This window comes from Vicia villosa, linkage group LG5, assembly GCF_029867415.1.
Source record: "Vicia villosa cultivar HV-30 ecotype Madison, WI linkage group LG5, Vvil1.0, whole genome shotgun sequence".
NCBI classification, from domain to species: domain Eukaryota; kingdom Viridiplantae; phylum Streptophyta; class Magnoliopsida; order Fabales; family Fabaceae; genus Vicia; species Vicia villosa.
In genome coordinates this window covers 159,093,656-159,110,615 of record NC_081184.1, presented here as the reverse complement: position 1 = coordinate 159,110,615, position 16,960 = coordinate 159,093,656, and the positions used below count along the sequence as shown (strand labels likewise).

Below are 16,960 nucleotides of genomic sequence, written 5' to 3'. Positions count from 1 at the left end.
GAGACATGGACAGTCTCTGTCACCCTTATCTTCATCAATTTTCCTTAGCAGAGTCTAGGATCCATGTTTGCTTATCCTCAGTCAGTGTCGGCCTTCATCTTGGGCTTTAAACAAGAAGTCTCCATTAGATAATCTTTCTGCCATCATTTTAATAAAAACCCCTGGAAAGGGTTAGCCTCCAAAATCACTCCTTTCATTCTCTTAAGAGATAATTTCCCCAAAAAAAGAGTCAAAACCCCTGGAAAGGGTTAGCCTCCAAAGTCAATTAATAAAAACCTGTTTAAAAGAATAAAACCCCTGGAAAGGGTTAGCTTCCAAAAATCATTCTTTTCAAAAGATAAACTCACCAGCTGAGTCAAAATCCCTGGAAAGGGTTAGCTTCCAAAAAAAAATCAGTCTTCTAATAAATAAATCCTTCAGTAGAGTCAAAACCCAACAAAAATAGTTAGCCTCAACCTTGGGCTTCATACAAGGCACCAAAACAATAAAACTCCCCTGTTAATAGTCAGCCTCAACCTTGGGCATTGTGCAAGGCAGATAATAGAGTCTCCCCAGTGAGTCCTTCATCATTCAGGTAGCCACAACCTTGGGCTTTGTACAAGGCAGATAAACCATACTTCATGTGTCAAAGATTCCTAACATCTAGGATCTTTTCCCTATTAGAGTCATTCATACTCAGTCAGCCACAACCTTGGGCTTTGTACAAGGCAGAAAATAATATTTCTTCTAGCTAGAGTCAGCCTCAATTCTGGGCTTTGTACAGAATACAAAAATTCCTTGCAATTAACCCCCAGTGGAGTCATCTCCCAGAGTCAATAAATAATACATTAATCAAAAAGCCTCAAGCTTGGGCCTCATACAAGCCAGTTAAAAATCAAATCTTTTATACAGTAGATAGACATAGCTTATCTCTATAGAGAGATCTTTCCTCTATCTCACCACATTCAAACAAACAAACATTACATTTCATTTTAATCAAGTCTCCCATTTAGGATTTTGAAAGGCACGAGCTGGCAGTAAAACCCAGACATGTGGTAACTTTCCCTAATTTGGATGAGCATTTTTCTTTCATTTAAGAGGCATTTGACTGGTATACTTGCACATACACAAGTAAGGTCCCCCTCTTGAATGAAATGAATTCAGTTATTCTGTCACTCTTTTAATGTTTGTGGTGGAATAGTAGAAATACCTCTCTGTAAAGATAAATTCATGTCTCTTTACCGTAAACAGAGATTTAATTCAAGCTTCAACCTTGAGCTTCAAGCAAGGCACCCAAAAATAATTAATAATTAATTAGTTCCCCGAACTACATTAAGCTCTGACTTCCATTAGGGATATGTAGGCATGAGGTTCACAAGGAATCTCAGCGAGCTAATAAAATACCAAAAATAGTCAGTCAGTTTGTCTGTCTTTCTTTTATTCAATTCAATTCCTTCTCCTAATACAAAGGAGAAACTTTCCCAATAATCATTAGCAGCACAAACACATTTAGACACAGAGAAGGTTCTTGTAGAGTACTACAGATATGTAGGGTGTTTAAACACTTCCCTATGTATAACCGACCTCCCGGACTCCAGAATTTCTAGTCTAGGTGAATCCCCACACTTAGCAAACTCCTAGGGTTTAGTGGAGATCTTTTTTCCCCTTTCCTACTCGTAGGACAAATAAGAAAGTTCGTGTGATATCGTAGGAAGAACTGAAACAAAATTCATCCCACCACGGGCGCATTCTCCTTCCAAATTTCGCGTGAAGGGTCTAGCGTGCCGTCCTCCCAAGTGAAACGGGGAGGTAAAAAAAAACGACACCACACAGATGAAGAATAGATTAACACACATGAAAATTAACATAGTTATAGCATCAATTGAACAAATTCATCACAATCAGAATCAGGGTCACCCCCTAGCAATGGGGGGTTTAGCTACTCATAGTAATAACGAAAAACATAATTTTACTTGTAGACATTACAGATGAATTAAGGAATTCAGATCTTCAATGGCCAAAGCTCATGGAATTCTTCACTCCTTGCATCAATCTTGAATTCTCCAGCCTCTCCAATGTATTTTTGCACCAAAATCTGTCCAACCCTTGTGCCAACGCATTCCCCTTTCTTTTATTTCTGGAATTTTGGGATTTTCAGCAAGACAGGACCAAAACATCACGCGTACACGCGTCTGGAGACGCATTTGGAGCAGAGGGACGCGTCTGGGCAGGGGGCCTGAATCCCTTTGATTTTTCTCCTCTTGAGATGCGTCTGGGGACGCGCCCTGGGGGTTGACACACGTGCGAGGACGTGTTTTGGCCAGTGACACGCGTCTGGGGATGCGTCCTGGCAGAAGGTAGTTTTTCTTTGTTTCTTGCGACTGGAACGCGTCTTGAGATGCGTTTGTGCCGGTTGTGGTCTTTTCTTGGTTCCACACGCGTCTGGGGATGCGTTTCAGCAGCAGGAGGTGTTTTTCCAATTCTCACACGCGTCTGGGGGCGCGTGTGGTCAATTTTATGAACTTTTCTTCACTTTTGGCTTTTTAGCATTGATTTCTCCCATTTCATTCATCTGAGTCTGCAAACACTATAACATACAACCAAAGCATAAAATGAGGAATAAAGAAAAAACATTAATTAAAATACTTCAAATGCAACTAAAAACAACTGTAAAAACATGTGTAAAAACCACCGATCAATGTCCATTTTGACGAAGCTAGTCACACAACAAGAGCTGCAACCATCCTTACCACAATCTACATCATCTTCAGGTATTACTAAACAACCTACTCCTAGATCTGTACACACAGCAAACATTTCAAGCCATTCTCCCCATTACACACACCTCCTAGACACACTACACCCTTTACTCAGCCACCCATCCACACCACAGTTTCCACCACCCAACGACTCTCTACTGCCGTCCCTTACCAGCAATTTCCACCATTCACCGCTGCAACTTAATCTTTTCAACCATTCAGCACTACCTCCCAACCATTTTCCCTCACCCAGCCGTATACAATACCCTTCATACCAGCGGTTTTCCCTACCTCGCAGCCCTTTAACATTCCTTTTAACCAACACATATCATACCCCCAACCCTCCCATTTTGCACCCTTACCCCCATTTCAAACACCAAAGCTAGAACTAGCAATGTTTAATGGGTCGAACCCACTTGAATGGATATTCCAAGCCTAGCAGTTTTTTGAGTTTTACCAATTACCACCAGAAAATAGGTTGTCTTTAATGTATTTTTATATGAAAGGTGAAGCATTATGTTGGTATAAATGGATACACTAAAATCGTGAATTGGTTGATTGGGCTTCATTTATAAAGGCGCTAGAGTTGCGTTTTGGCCCCTCCACCTACAGTAACCACCAAGCAAAATTTTTTAAGCTAAAACAAAATGGATCTGTTGTGGAATATCAAGCAGCTTTTGTAAAATTGGGGAATCAAGTATTAGGGTTATCCCATGAAGCAATCTTAAACTGTTTTATATCTGGTCTGAATATAGATATCCGAAACGAGCTTGCTATTCTAAAATCCACCAGCATTTCTCAAGCAATTGGACTAGCTAAACTCATTGAGTCCAAGCTACGGGAAGCTAAACCCAAATTTCAAAAAACCTTTTCCACACCCTATTCGCGTCCAGCCCAGTCCAGCCTAACCCAATCCTATTTCCACATCCCCAATTGTACCCCCAAAACCTAACCCCCAACCCCAACCAGCACAATTCCCTATCAAAAAATTATCCAATTCTCAAGCGGGCACAAGGATTGTATTTTAATTGTGATGAAAAGTTTATACCTGGCCATAAGTGTTCCACAGGAAAATTCCTATTATTGATGGTTGATGAGGACGATTCTTCCGCCCAAGAGTCTTTGACAACCTCCGATGAGTTGTTATCCACAACTATAACCGAGGAAACTTATTTTCAGCTTTCTCCTCAAGCTGCCATGGGTCAATTTTTTGCCAAAACGCTTAAATTTTCTAGACTTATTAACGGCCTGGCAGTTACAGTCCTCATTGACACGGGTAGTACCCACAATATACTTCAACCCCGTATTGCCCATCACCTTAAACTCCCCACTACACCCATTCCTAACTTTTCTGTCATGGTGGGTAACAGCTCTAAAATGCTATGTTCTGGCCTATGTCCACATGTTCCAATCACCCTACAAAACAATTTGTTTATGATTCCTTTCCACCTACTACCGATTGAGGGAGCTGATGTTGTTTTAGGGATGGAATGGTTGCGTACGCTTGGTCCTCTCATGGCTGATTTCTCAATCCTAAAAATATACTTTACCTACAACAGTAACGACATTACTATCACGGGTGATCCCAAATCTGTCCCAGCACATTCTTCATACAACAATTTCTGCCACCTTTTACACACTTATTCTATCGCATCCATCCATCTTCTCCTTTTCCAACCCTCTCCAGAACCCGACCCATGTTCTTTATCCACACATACTAATGCACCCTTAAACTTCCCAACCCAACTACCAAAAACCATTTCTTAAATCCTACATTCCTTTGCCTCAATTTTCCAACCACCACAAGGTATTCCCCCACCTCGCTCTCACGACCATCATATCCCTATACTTCCTAACTCTGCCCCCATTAATGTTAAACCTTATAGATACCCCCACTCTAAAAAAGAAGCAATGACCTCCATAATTTCGGATATGCTTCAGGAAGGTATAATTAAACCTAGCAACAACCCATACTCTTCCTCGATCTTATTGGTGCGAAAAAAGATGGCACTTGGAGATTTTGTGTCGACTATCGCGCCCTAAATGTTGTCACTATATGAGACCGTTTTCCCATCCCCACTATTGACAAGCTATTTGATGAATTGGGTTCAACAACTGTTTTTTCTAAGATCGATCTTCGATCTGGATATCACCAGATAAGAGTTACACCAGAGGACACACACAAAATTGCGTTTAGGAATTTTGATGGACACTACGAGTTTTTGGTTATGCCATTCGGCCTAACTAACGCTCCTAGCTCTTTTCAATCTGCAATGAATGATCTATTACGCCCTTACTTACGACGGTTTGTTTTGGTTTTCTTTGATGACATTTTAATTTATAGTCGTTCTATGCCTGACCATGGTCGCCATTTACAGTTAATTTTAGAATTATTACTATCTAACAAGTTTTATGCCAAGCTTTCTAAGTGTGTTTTTGCTGTCCCTAAAGTTGATTATTTAGGTCACATCATTTCTAGTGAAGGAGTTACCCCTGACCCTGCAAAAATTCAAGCAATTACAGAATGGCTGACGCCATGTTCACTCACGACACTCCGGGGTTTTTTAGGCCTCACCGGCTTTTATAGACGTTTTGTACATCACTACGCCTCTCTCGCCGCTCCCCTAACCGATTTACTTCGTTCCACTAAATTTTCATGGAGTACATCTGCCGCAGCAGCTTTTACATTGTTAAAACAGAAAATGGCAGAAACTCCTATACTAGGCCTTCCAGATTTCTCCAAGGTCTTTGTTCTGGATACTGATGCCTCCGTCGTCGCTGTAGGTGCAGTTCTTTCCCAACAAGGTCATCCTTTGGCTTTTTTCAGCAAGAAGCTCTGCACCAGACTTCAAGCCTCCTCCGTGTACGTCAGGGAAATGTATGCCATAACTAAGGCTGTCAAAAAATGACGTCACTATTTGATTGGTAGGCACTTCCACATATATACAGACCAAAAAAGTCTCAAAAATCTTTTGATTCAAACTATACAAACTCCTGAACAACAAAAGTGGGTGGCAAAGCTACAGGGTTTTGATTTTGAAATACTTTACAAACTTGGCAAGGTGAACCAAGTCGCTGATGCTTTAAGCAGGATTCAACATGAAGATGCCGCAGTATTGCTATCCATTTCATCCCCTATACCATTGTTGTTCAACCAGCTGAAGACCTATTACCAAACAGACAGTGAGGGACAAGACCCCGTGGCCAAGGTCAGGTCAGATTCAACCTCACAGTAACTCTATGAATATAAAGATAATCTTGTGTACTACAAGGAAAAGATTTGCATACCTGCAGCCAATGGTCTTCAACAAGCTATCCTCTATGAGTACCATTCAACTCCAACTGCAGGACACTCTGGCCTTCAACCAACCTTGGCACGCCTATTTGCTTCCTTCATGTGGCCTGTCATGTACAGAGATGTGGAGCACTTTGTTAAAACCTGCCGTACCTGTCAACACAACAAATATCAGCCAAAACAAAAACAGGGGTTATTACAACCTTTGGCAGTTCCTACTCTGGTGTGGGATGAATAATCAATGGACTTTGTTACTCACTTACCTTCATCTTACGGCCATACAACAATCTGGGTCATTTGCGACAGGTTGACAAAATTTGTGCATCTTCTAGCTTTGCCATCTCATTTTACAGCAAAGGACCTAGCTAAACGTTTTTCTTCTGAGATTTTTCGTTTACACGGTATACCTTCATCAATCGTCTCTGACAGAGATCCTATCTTTGTGAGCACCTTCTGGAAAGAGATTTTCTGCGTTCAAGGCACAACGTTGAAGTTCAGTTCATCCTACCATCCTGAAACGGATGGACAAACAGAGGTTACAAACAAATGTATGGAAGTATACCTACGATGTTTTACAGGGGAAAACCCAAAAAAATGGTACAACTACTTACACCTTGCTGAGTATTGGCACAACACAGCGTATCACTCCTCCATAAAAATGACCCCTTTTACGGCCGCCACCCCCATCTTTTCCTCAGTACCAAAATGGGCTAACCACTGTTCTGAATCTAGCGGCTACATTACAACAGAGACAAGAAATTCTTACAACATTAAAACTGAACTTAGAAAGAACAAGACAACGGATGGCATCTCAACACAATAAGAAACGAAGTGATACTACCTTTCAAGTCGGAGATCTGGTCTTGATTAGTCTTCAGCCGTATCGATAGACCTACGTCCACCATCGCCACTCACAGAAGCTTTTGTCACGCTATTTTCGTCCTTTTGATGTGCGTCGTCGTATCGGACCTGTGGCTTATGACTTGGATATACCACCATCTTCACGGATCCACGATGTCCTCCATGTTTCACAGCTTCGCGCCTACCATGGAGATAATCCACCGTCGGATTTCCGCTCCCTTCCACCAAATCTTGAAGCTTTACCTGCAGTGGAGGAACAAATTACCAACATGCAACATCTCGAACAACAGAATACCGATACAAACAACATACAACTTACAACAGACTCACCATCCGTTACAAAATCTGAAGAAGCAAAGAGAAGTCGGTGAGTAGATGGATCCAACGATATGAGTTCAACTGCGGCCTTTGAAGAAGAAGAGTTTGGTATCGGAGAAAGAGTTGTGAGTAAAGACAGAGAAAGGGAACTCAAAGACGTTAATAAACAAGTAATGGGAAGTGAAGCCTCTAGATCTTCAAATATCTCTGCAGATATTCAAAGTACAAGACTTGTGAGTTCCAAGAAATCTTCTCTCTCCCCTCCTCACCCATTCGATTTTTCATATTCCTTACAAACCACTCCAGATCTATCTGTTGTCTCCTCGAAATCCAGTGAATCCCTCTTGTCACGCGTGCCTTTACTTCCCACGCTCAGTAATGAGTTTTCTCCCAACACTTCCTTTCAACAGCCAACTATCCCAACATTGCACGGTTTCCAACTTCAGCAACAGATGTTTTCCCTTAGGCTCCTTTAATTGATCCGTCAAATATTACGATTAAGCCCAACCTTGAGGACAAGGTTGTCATTGGGCCAGATAGTACTGATAGAAGGCCCATTCGTTCCAGCCCAAGAAATTGCAGGATTACATTACTTATTGAAGGGGGTGTTAATAGATATTATATTTCCTTAATATGTATTTCAAATTAGGGCCAGGCCCATTAGGGTTTATTATGTCAACAGCTGAATTGTACTAGTATTTATAGCCTCCATAACTTTATGGGAGGCAAGAAAGAATTCAAAATTTATTTTAGTTATCGCATTTTTGTGTTGTTCAACGGCTAATTCTTAGAGTTGGTAACAATTGCTAAACCCCTTTCTATCAGGCTCCCATAAGCTTAAATATCTAATAACATTTGATATTGCAGCAAAGGATCAATTTTAACATGTTCCTTTAACTCTCGGATTTTTTTGCTTCAAAAAAATACACCTATATAAGGTTTGACCATGCTCACGCTACCACTCATAATAGGCAAACAGAGAAATCGAGAACTAACATTTATGGTTAAGTAGTATCATACAACTCTATAGGTGCATCCCCCCCTAATGCTTAAAATCGGTCGTGAGAAGCACCATAAAGCAAGATCAAGCAAAACTTAAAACATCTTTTTTTTTCTCCATATCACAACTATTCAAGTCCTATAGACTAGATAATAGCTAAATCTCATTTTAGTCGTTTCCAATAAGCCTTCAAAATTGAAGTGATCCCCTGCAACACATTGCCACAAACCTTGTAGCAAGTAAAATTTGATTGCATATTCACTAGTTGAGCATAATGGGAACACGTCAACTCGCACTGTTAAAATCCATGTCCTCTTAGCAACCCCATCTTACAGCTGAGTGATTTGATAGTGATCATGTGAACAATAAAGCACCCAAAATTGGCACAAGCATGCAAGCGGAGGAATTGGATCCAACTTATAGATTGAATAACAGTCCCCAACCACGACAACAAGGTTGGGCAAAAATTCTACAGCTGAAAACACCGAAAAATTTACTTTTGGGTATGTCTAAAGATGTTGTAGTTGTTGAACATTAGATTCCTTTAATGGGAATAACAGATAACTAAAGCATCAAGAAAAAAAATCATAGGAGATAAATAAAAAATATTCATAAGAGTAAGTTTTCATCATACAAAAACACACAACTTTCATAAGACCGGATGACACAGCATATTTTAGCATCAGACCACACAATCTACATAATGTTAAGCATTAGACAATTGGAGACACTTAGTTTAACATAGAAAGTCGGAACAGTTAACTTGTAAATTTTACCTGATTTGGGTGTCTTGTAGCAAGCATACAAGCCATGAAACCTTGTGCCATTTTTGAAGCATGATAGAAATTGTTCAGGGTGAACATAGATTTTATTTTGCAAAGAAAATCTATATATTACTGAACCAGAAACATACAATACACAAATCCTAGTCAATATGAAGTCAGTTTGCTGAAGAGAAACTTCATTACTGACTCTTAGGGAAGATGAGTTTCCCAACAACAACATGACGGCCTTGCTCTGGAAGATGCTTGATGAGGTTAGACAGTGAATTTGACAACGTTGATTTAATTAATTACTATAAATGTCATACCCCATCATATATCCCATTCTAGAAAAAAGGGCAGGTCTATACTATGAGTTAATACGGCATGTATAACAAAATAGAAATACAGCATGTAATTCTGATCCATGGAGATTCAAGTAGTACAAAACACAATACAAACCAAGTTTTGCACTGTACCTCTATAGAGCCTGAAGGACTAATTGAACTCCTATACTTTAGGATATCCTGATATGTGATATCCTCCTCAACCTGCTTGCTTCAATACTGCAGTGATATTTACCGACAAATGTCATAAAAGAATTCTTATCCTTGCTCAAAACTTCAATCTTCAAACAGCGAATACACATGATTATACGAGAACTTCTTTGCTTCCTTTTAACTAAGCATTAAAGAACTTGTTATTACTTTTAGGTTCTACAACACACTAGAGAGTGATAACAAGCTGAAAATTAGTTGTACATTTTTTTCCTTGCAGGAAGAATGCAAGTGAATCATAGTGGAACAAAAGGTTAAAAAATAGGTTCATATAGCAATGGTTCATAAAGCAATAGTGAGAAAATAGAATGCAAGAAAAAATGGTTCATTGACAACTTTCCTTCAACATGATCCGCATTAAAAAATGGTAGTTTTAATATATAAAGCAACGTAAAACTGTCTCTCAAGAAAATACAAATATTTTCAAACACCATTGTCACAAACTTTTCAGATTGGAGACTCCATACACACAATCATTGACTACTGGCACACTTAAAGAGACACTGCAGGGAAAATCTTCTAGCATGTGCATATTTTAACATCGTAAGAAAATTTCTAGGTAATTCACTTGTATATAAGAACCTTCAACAGTAAACTACTATAATGAACAAATTGCTTCATATTCAATTGAAAACAAAATTTTGAATTTTCTAACAGAGGTAGTCATTATTCAACACAAAAAGGAGAAGCTGTTGTAACTTAAAATCCAAAAGTGCAATGATTAATTTGAAATAAATTTGCCGTGTTACAAAAAAGTAATAACTCACTGCAAATCACGTGTCCCACATAACTAAGTTCACATGAATACTTGATATAAACTGTTGACATCCAAATAGATCAATAGTGTGTGCGAGTAGCAGTTATGAATTATGATGAAGAAATACACAGGATTCTAACCCTCTCGTAAAGATTCATCAATAAATATCAATGTCTCTCTTCTATCCCACAGAAACATATTGATATCCTCATTCCTTAATATCCAAGATATTATAGGAATGCATTACCTTTCACGCATAATAAATCCCCCGTCATTTTCTCCAATGAATTGCATAGAAGGCCCTCTTGCACTTCACACCAACCACCTCTTGCATATACAATGTGAATATTAAAAAAAAGGAGAAAGAGAAATAACTGATAGCTGCTAGAAAATCTATATTGCTTTAATACTTAAAACCAGATCAAATTTGTTTACAATATGCCAATGAAATGAAAATATGTTACATACACAAGATTCAACAGACACTGACTTCCTATTTCAGAAGGTTATGCCACACTTTGAGCGGCAAAATGTCACATGTATTTCTATAAGATGACCAAGCATGAAGAATGTTAACCTGAAAAATTCTGGTTCGAGGAGGTAAAAGAATACATTACATCTCTGTTCAAACCAACAATTTCCTGCTAAAAAACAGCATGAGCAATTGTCTAACAAACAAAGCTTGCAACTTCCATTCAGTGCATGCTCTCACCTCATCAATGCAAATTTTCAGTGTGGCATATTAGAATGACTGTTGAGACATGGGTTTAAATAGCTCTAATCTTAACCAAAAACTCCGCCAGTGTCCATGAATTTTGGTAAACAACATTATAAAGACGAAAAGGATATTAACTGTGGCTACCAACACCCCGCCACAGCTGTCCTTTTCTATTCGCCACTAAGGACAATCTATTTAAGAAAAATTCTTTAACAAATACACTCAGTAGTTTTCCAATAGATCAAATACCTGTCCTGAGCATGTTGAGCGGGAAATGTAGGCATGAATTCTTTGCTCTTGGGAAGAGGAACTTCACAAAACCATTCATGATTGAGAGCGGCATCAGCTGTGATCCTCTGCATACAGTAGTAGGTGTTATTCTTAATACTCCGAGACAGAATTATTGGCGAATTAATTCATGAATCTCAAGGAACCTTTACCTTTTCAGGGTCATAAGTTAGAAGCTTGTTCAACAAATCAAATCCAGAATCAGAAAGAACTGGAGATCCAGTGAATGATGTGGCAGGAAACTTTTTATGCAGAAGATTATACCTGAAAGGGACATTTCGGTTGTTAATAGAAATTATGAAAGTTGTGTAACAGTACAAGTCACCAAGCGAGGCCAGATAGTCAGACCAAAACCACCCAAAGTTGGAAGCCTGGGAAAACAGTGGCAGACAAATAAGAACAGTGTAATAAAACAATCAATGTCTTCAATAAAGGATATCATGAGTACTTACTGGTGCTTGACAAAATTGACCTTCACTCCGGGCAATTTTGAGAAGCCTGGCCAAATTGTTTCATTTGGAGTGCCAAGTATCCTGAAAATCTGGGAAAAAATAACAGATGTCAAAATAGCAGCAACCACTGTAATAAAATAAAAATGGTTAAGCACAAGACAACAAAAATTTACAAAAAATAGAAAAATAAGAGCATGTGTTCTACCAAATAATTGACAATTAGCATACCTTGTCAAGTTGATCAAATTCCGTTTTTTCATTGAACAGTGGTTCCTTGGACAATAGTTCCGCCATTATACAACCAAGAGACCACATATCAATAGCTGTCGAGTACTGTCTTGCCCCAAGAAGAAGTTTGGGTGCCCTGAGAAACAGATAGCCAATCATCAGGTAAATGATCTCTTATTTCTGCAGCAGAATGCAGACAAAAAAAAAGGTTAAACACATAATTGAAGGCAAGTACAACTAATTAAACTAGGAGCACAGTAAATAGGAAGGGTAAGTATGTAAACATTGACCTAACTGTCAAAGGACAGGGTAAGTAATAGCCGCCAGTTTGCAACACTAATATTTGGTTATTAATTGCAGAGTAATTACAAATGAAGGATAAGTTCCATTCAATGCATCAGACATGACCAGTTATCAAATTCACAAGTAAACAATCAAAGTACACTTTGAATGGTGCAATATCAATTCGTCCAATATATGTAACAGATATATACATTGATAGTTAGACACAGAATGCAAAATGAAGCAGGTACGCCCCCACCTTTTCACTATCAAATTTGTGGCTCATACTTTTATTTGCAGTTTGCACTATATATTTGACATTTCATCCATGAAGGACATCTTATGAAACTGTAGATAATTTTAATCATACTAGAATCATTTTAACAAGTTACTCCCCGAATATTGGTAATTATATTGTGTCAAAGGAAAGCTAATAGTTCATTTCAAGGATGCATAAATGAAAAGCACGAATTCAAGAGAGACAGATATGAGCAATGAGCTATCCATATCTAAACACGACAGGTACCGTTTTATACATTTGCTCACATCAAATAACTATATTTATCGCCAAATTTCACAAGTTACAACAAAGGTTTCTTCAAGTTCAAACAGTTATCTAATGCTTGCATAAACAACTCCTGACATCCTAGAATGTTTGTGTAAGGGTATGTTAAGCAATTAATGGAGTATTCCTCAATTTATCAACTTTCAGAGCAAAATGTTTCACAGTATTCTCCATTCCCGCATCCATTAGAGCACTCTTGAAGGCACTGAACATATTCGCAGTAGGCCGAATCCCAACATCCAACATTTGTTGAAAGTACTTACACGCATCATCCAACTTATTTTCACGACACAAAGAAATGATCAACGTCGAGAACATGTGAATTCCAGGAAGCATTCCCCTGTCTTTCATCTCATTCCAAACTACCATTGCCATATCCAATTGATTTTCATTACAAAACATCCTCACCACAATTGCGTACGTGTTTGCACTCGGCTCACACCCCATCTCACTACTCATTCTCTTGAAAACCGAGTAAGCTTCTTTTGTTCTCCCACCCTTTATCAAATGAACAAGTATTATATCATACGTCCGAGAATTCGGACCAATCCCAAGCTCTTTCATCTCACCAACCATCCTGTAGGCGTCATCCATCCGCATTGCCCAGCAGTAAGCCCCAACAACAGCATTATAAGTCGGCGCCTCTGGCGGAAACCCACTAGCCTTAGATTTTTCAAAAAACTCAAGAGCTTCATCCAATCTATTACCATTACCAAGACCAATAATCAAAGTACAATAAATATGAGGACTAGGACTCACATTCTTCAATTGCATCTCATGATAAAAACCAACAGCCTCATCATATTTCTTAGCCTTACAATAAGCATTGATGATTATACCATAGGTAACAACATCAGGCTCAAAACCCTCATCCCTCATCTCTCTACAAACCTCGTTAACCTTCAACAAATTCTGTTGCTGACTCCAACCTTCTAACAGAATACTATAAGACTTCAAATCAGGCTCCAAATCCCATTGCCGCATTTTATCAAACAGTTGCTGTGCTTTCTCAACATGAAACCTGGACTTACACAAAACATCAATTAACTTATTGAAATCCGATATCTTGGGCTTCAATCCGTATTTCTCCATTCTCTCAAACGTCTTCAACGCTTCATTAACGATCCTAGCTCTAACATATCTACGAGCGATTAGAGCAAAAGTGTCACCATTCAGTAACTTTCGTTGTTTCATGTCATCTACCAGATTCCAAATCATCTTGAACTGTTTGATCTTACCCAATGCTTCAATCAAAGCATGGAAGCTCTCTGTATTGTGTTTGAACCCTTTTTGTTTCTCCGCCCAACGGAAGAACGAGAGTGCGAGGATACCAGCATTGCTGAGCTTGTTCAAGACATCAACAACGAGCTCCGGTGATACATCCGCCGGGAAGTTGCAGAGAGAGACGTCGACGGGGAAGTCGGGTGCGGTGGAGAGGATTTTGCAGATTGTTTCGGCGTCTGGGTTGGGTTTGTTAAGACGGGATGTGTGAAGTGAAAAAATGGTGAATTTGAGAGAACCGGTTGGGTTTTGGATGAATTGATTGGTGGGGTTTGAATAATGGTGATCAAAATTTGAACTTGGTGAGAGTGTTGAAGAAATTGGGCAAGAGGATTTTGAGGGACGAACAAAATTGGGGAATTTTTGGAATAAGCGTGAGAGTATCATATTGTATTTCAAACTGTCATAGTTACTACTCAATAAAGTTTTTTTTTGAAGAAGAGAGAACAAAGATAGTTGTTGAAGAGGGAGCGGTCCCTTCTTCTTTGACCTAAAGTTTTTATTTTTTCTTCTACTAATTGCTATTGGGCTAAGATGTTTAGGCCCCCCGAATTGCCATTTAACACCCCCATTTCTTAATTGCACCCCGTTTATGTTTAATTTGAGCCCATTTTATTTTATGTGTCTTTTCCTAACTTTATTTTTATATGATAGAAAACCAAAATATTTACTAGTTAGCTTGTTATTTTCATGTTTCTAAAATATTTTAATTAGTCATTTTCTTTTAGAATTTTTAATATGTTTATTTTTAGATTATTTTTAGTTTAATTAATATTTGTTAATATTTCTTTATCATTTTTCATGCATCATTTTCTACATTGTTACTGATATTTTTTGTTGATTACGAGGCATTATCTTGAGCGACCAAACTATCTTGCGGACACTTGCGAGTCGCTTATTTACAAGCTAAAGTCCTTGTCTTTTTCCTCTTCTCGGGAAAACTCCCCCGCGGCTCTCCGGGCCCGCTTCGACCATCCCCTCGGAAGATCCCCTCGGATCCTCTCATCAAAGTCCTCGCTCCCACGCGCGGAAGCAAAGACTTGGGGGGCTCCTGTTCCGGACTGGCCCAAATCCTCTAAATGGGCCAATCCATCTTTCGGCCCAATAAGAATTAGGCCCTATACAATCAACCTCATCCACACGAATCGTTCCGGGCAAACGACTAGACGGAACCGAGCGAGCTGAAGTCCCACGCCTGGAACCATGCGGAAGCCCGATATTTGCGCCCTCATATCACGCAACTGTCCGTAGAAAGAGGGATTTTCCTCTTTCTAAATTCTCCTATATAAGGCCCTCTAAGCCTAGAGGGCAAGGTAATCTCAATCCAACTAAAAACTCTCTTTTACTGTTGTACCTTGTTGTCCAAAACTCTCACTTTGGCATCGGAGTGTCTTGCAGGTACAACCCCCTTTTTTTCCCTCACCCACTGTCCGAAGATCAAGCCAACAAGTTGCCGGCCACCTGTTCTGACCAAGAAGATCAATAGTGCAACTAATGTTCCTCCATTTCTTTCTATGTTCTTCCAAAGCTTCATTTGTTAACTTCACTTCTTTGTTTAACAACTTAAGTCATGATAAAATGATGGTTTGAATCCATTATGATGTCTTGAAATCATATAATGCATACTTTGAGCTCCTCACTCCATGCTACATTGGATGGTGTGAAATTATTGTAAAAAAACTTGTAGTTACTTGACATGCATCATCTCTTAAACCCCTTTTTAGAACTGCATTGGTGCTAGTTTGTGAGCTGAAACACATTTTCTTAAATATGTTTTCAGAGTTATTACTAGTCATTTTGATCCCACATCTGACTTCTCCTCCTCCAACTTTGTCTCTATTTATTTATCTTTTTTTTTTCAATCTTGAACAAATTTACAGAATTTCTCTCTTGATTTCATCAGGGAGAACTTTACATGCTTCAACATCTTTTTGAGTTCCATCCAAGTGATGCTTTAGCCTGTAGACACCTCTAGTTACCTTTTTTTGACAATTATTGCATTGTTTTTTTCTTTTGTTATCAAGATCAGCAATACCATGTTTTCATGCTATATCAGTTTTGTTACTAGGAGTATTTTTGGATAGTGTTTTTTGGCGTGGTGGTGAAATTGTGAAGGGAGCAGTGAGAGCACCAACAACTAAAGTTTTAATAACAGAGCTTGAAGCAATTAGAGAAAGGTTGAAACTCAAAGGGTTGTTTTAACGTGAGAGAGAAATAGAGAATGAAATGTTGTTTTTAGCGTAAGAGAGAAGATAGATAATGGAATATTAAATATGAGATAACTGTTGTATTTAACTTGAGAGAGATGCTTGACGTGAGAGAGATAAAATGAATAATGTATTTTGGAAAGTTACACTAATCATGAGTGTATATTGGGAAGTTGTATAAATCATTGATTATTAGGTGGGTGAGTATTGATTACTCCTTTTTATTAGGAAAAAACGGTTTAAGTGTCAAGGAGAAAAGAAACGTTTCAATTAGAAAAAATGTTTTCTTTAGGGTTTTTCTGAACCAAGTCGCGAAGTTGATCCGCGAACCCGAATTCCTGAGGGCTTTGAACAGAAATAGTAGTTCTTCCCAAAAATGATGATTCCACCGTTACACGTGTTATCATAGTGATTTTGGTTACGCCTACCAGAAACCAATTATGGTCATTCTCTGGCACGGTGGAGGTTTGCAAGATCATAAAATCGTACGATCCTACGAGTGGGATCGCGATGTTGACTACTATGGACACACTAAAATATTTATGGGAGTTAACTCATTGTAATAGGACACAAAACACATCAAAATTTGAGATTTTGGTTCTTTCTCAGTAAAAATATTTGATAGTTGGATCACTCCGATAACTAATTACTT

The 16,960-nt window shown here is 38.8% G+C and overlaps 1 protein-coding gene across 13 annotated transcripts; it reads right to left on the bottom strand.

The window, feature by feature from the left end:
* Positions 1 to 3,726: 3,726 nt before the first annotated feature.
* LOC131603508 (pentatricopeptide repeat-containing protein At1g71060, mitochondrial-like) lies at positions 3,727 to 14,576 on the bottom strand. 13 transcript variants are annotated; one of them, XM_058875839.1, is made up of 8 exons: positions 11,974 to 12,924; positions 11,746 to 11,834; positions 11,446 to 11,557; positions 11,255 to 11,361; positions 10,535 to 10,614; positions 6,297 to 9,654; positions 6,027 to 6,186; positions 3,727 to 5,904 (listed from the first exon to the last, which is right to left on the bottom strand). In XM_058875839.1, the coding sequence occupies exons 1-6, from the start codon at positions 12,130 to 12,132 to the stop codon at positions 9,491 to 9,493; spliced, it is 711 nt and encodes a 236-aa protein (XP_058731822.1). In that variant the 5' UTR covers positions 12,133 to 12,924; the 3' UTR covers positions 3,727 to 5,904; positions 6,027 to 6,186; positions 6,297 to 9,490. The 13 variants fall into 13 exon arrangements, with proteins under 13 accessions (XP_058731822.1, XP_058731823.1, XP_058731819.1 ...); XM_058875840.1 differs by having other exon boundaries at positions 6,027 to 6,768; positions 6,875 to 9,654; XM_058875836.1 differs by having other exon boundaries at positions 6,027 to 9,654.
* Positions 14,577 to 16,960: the final 2,384 nt, after the last annotated feature.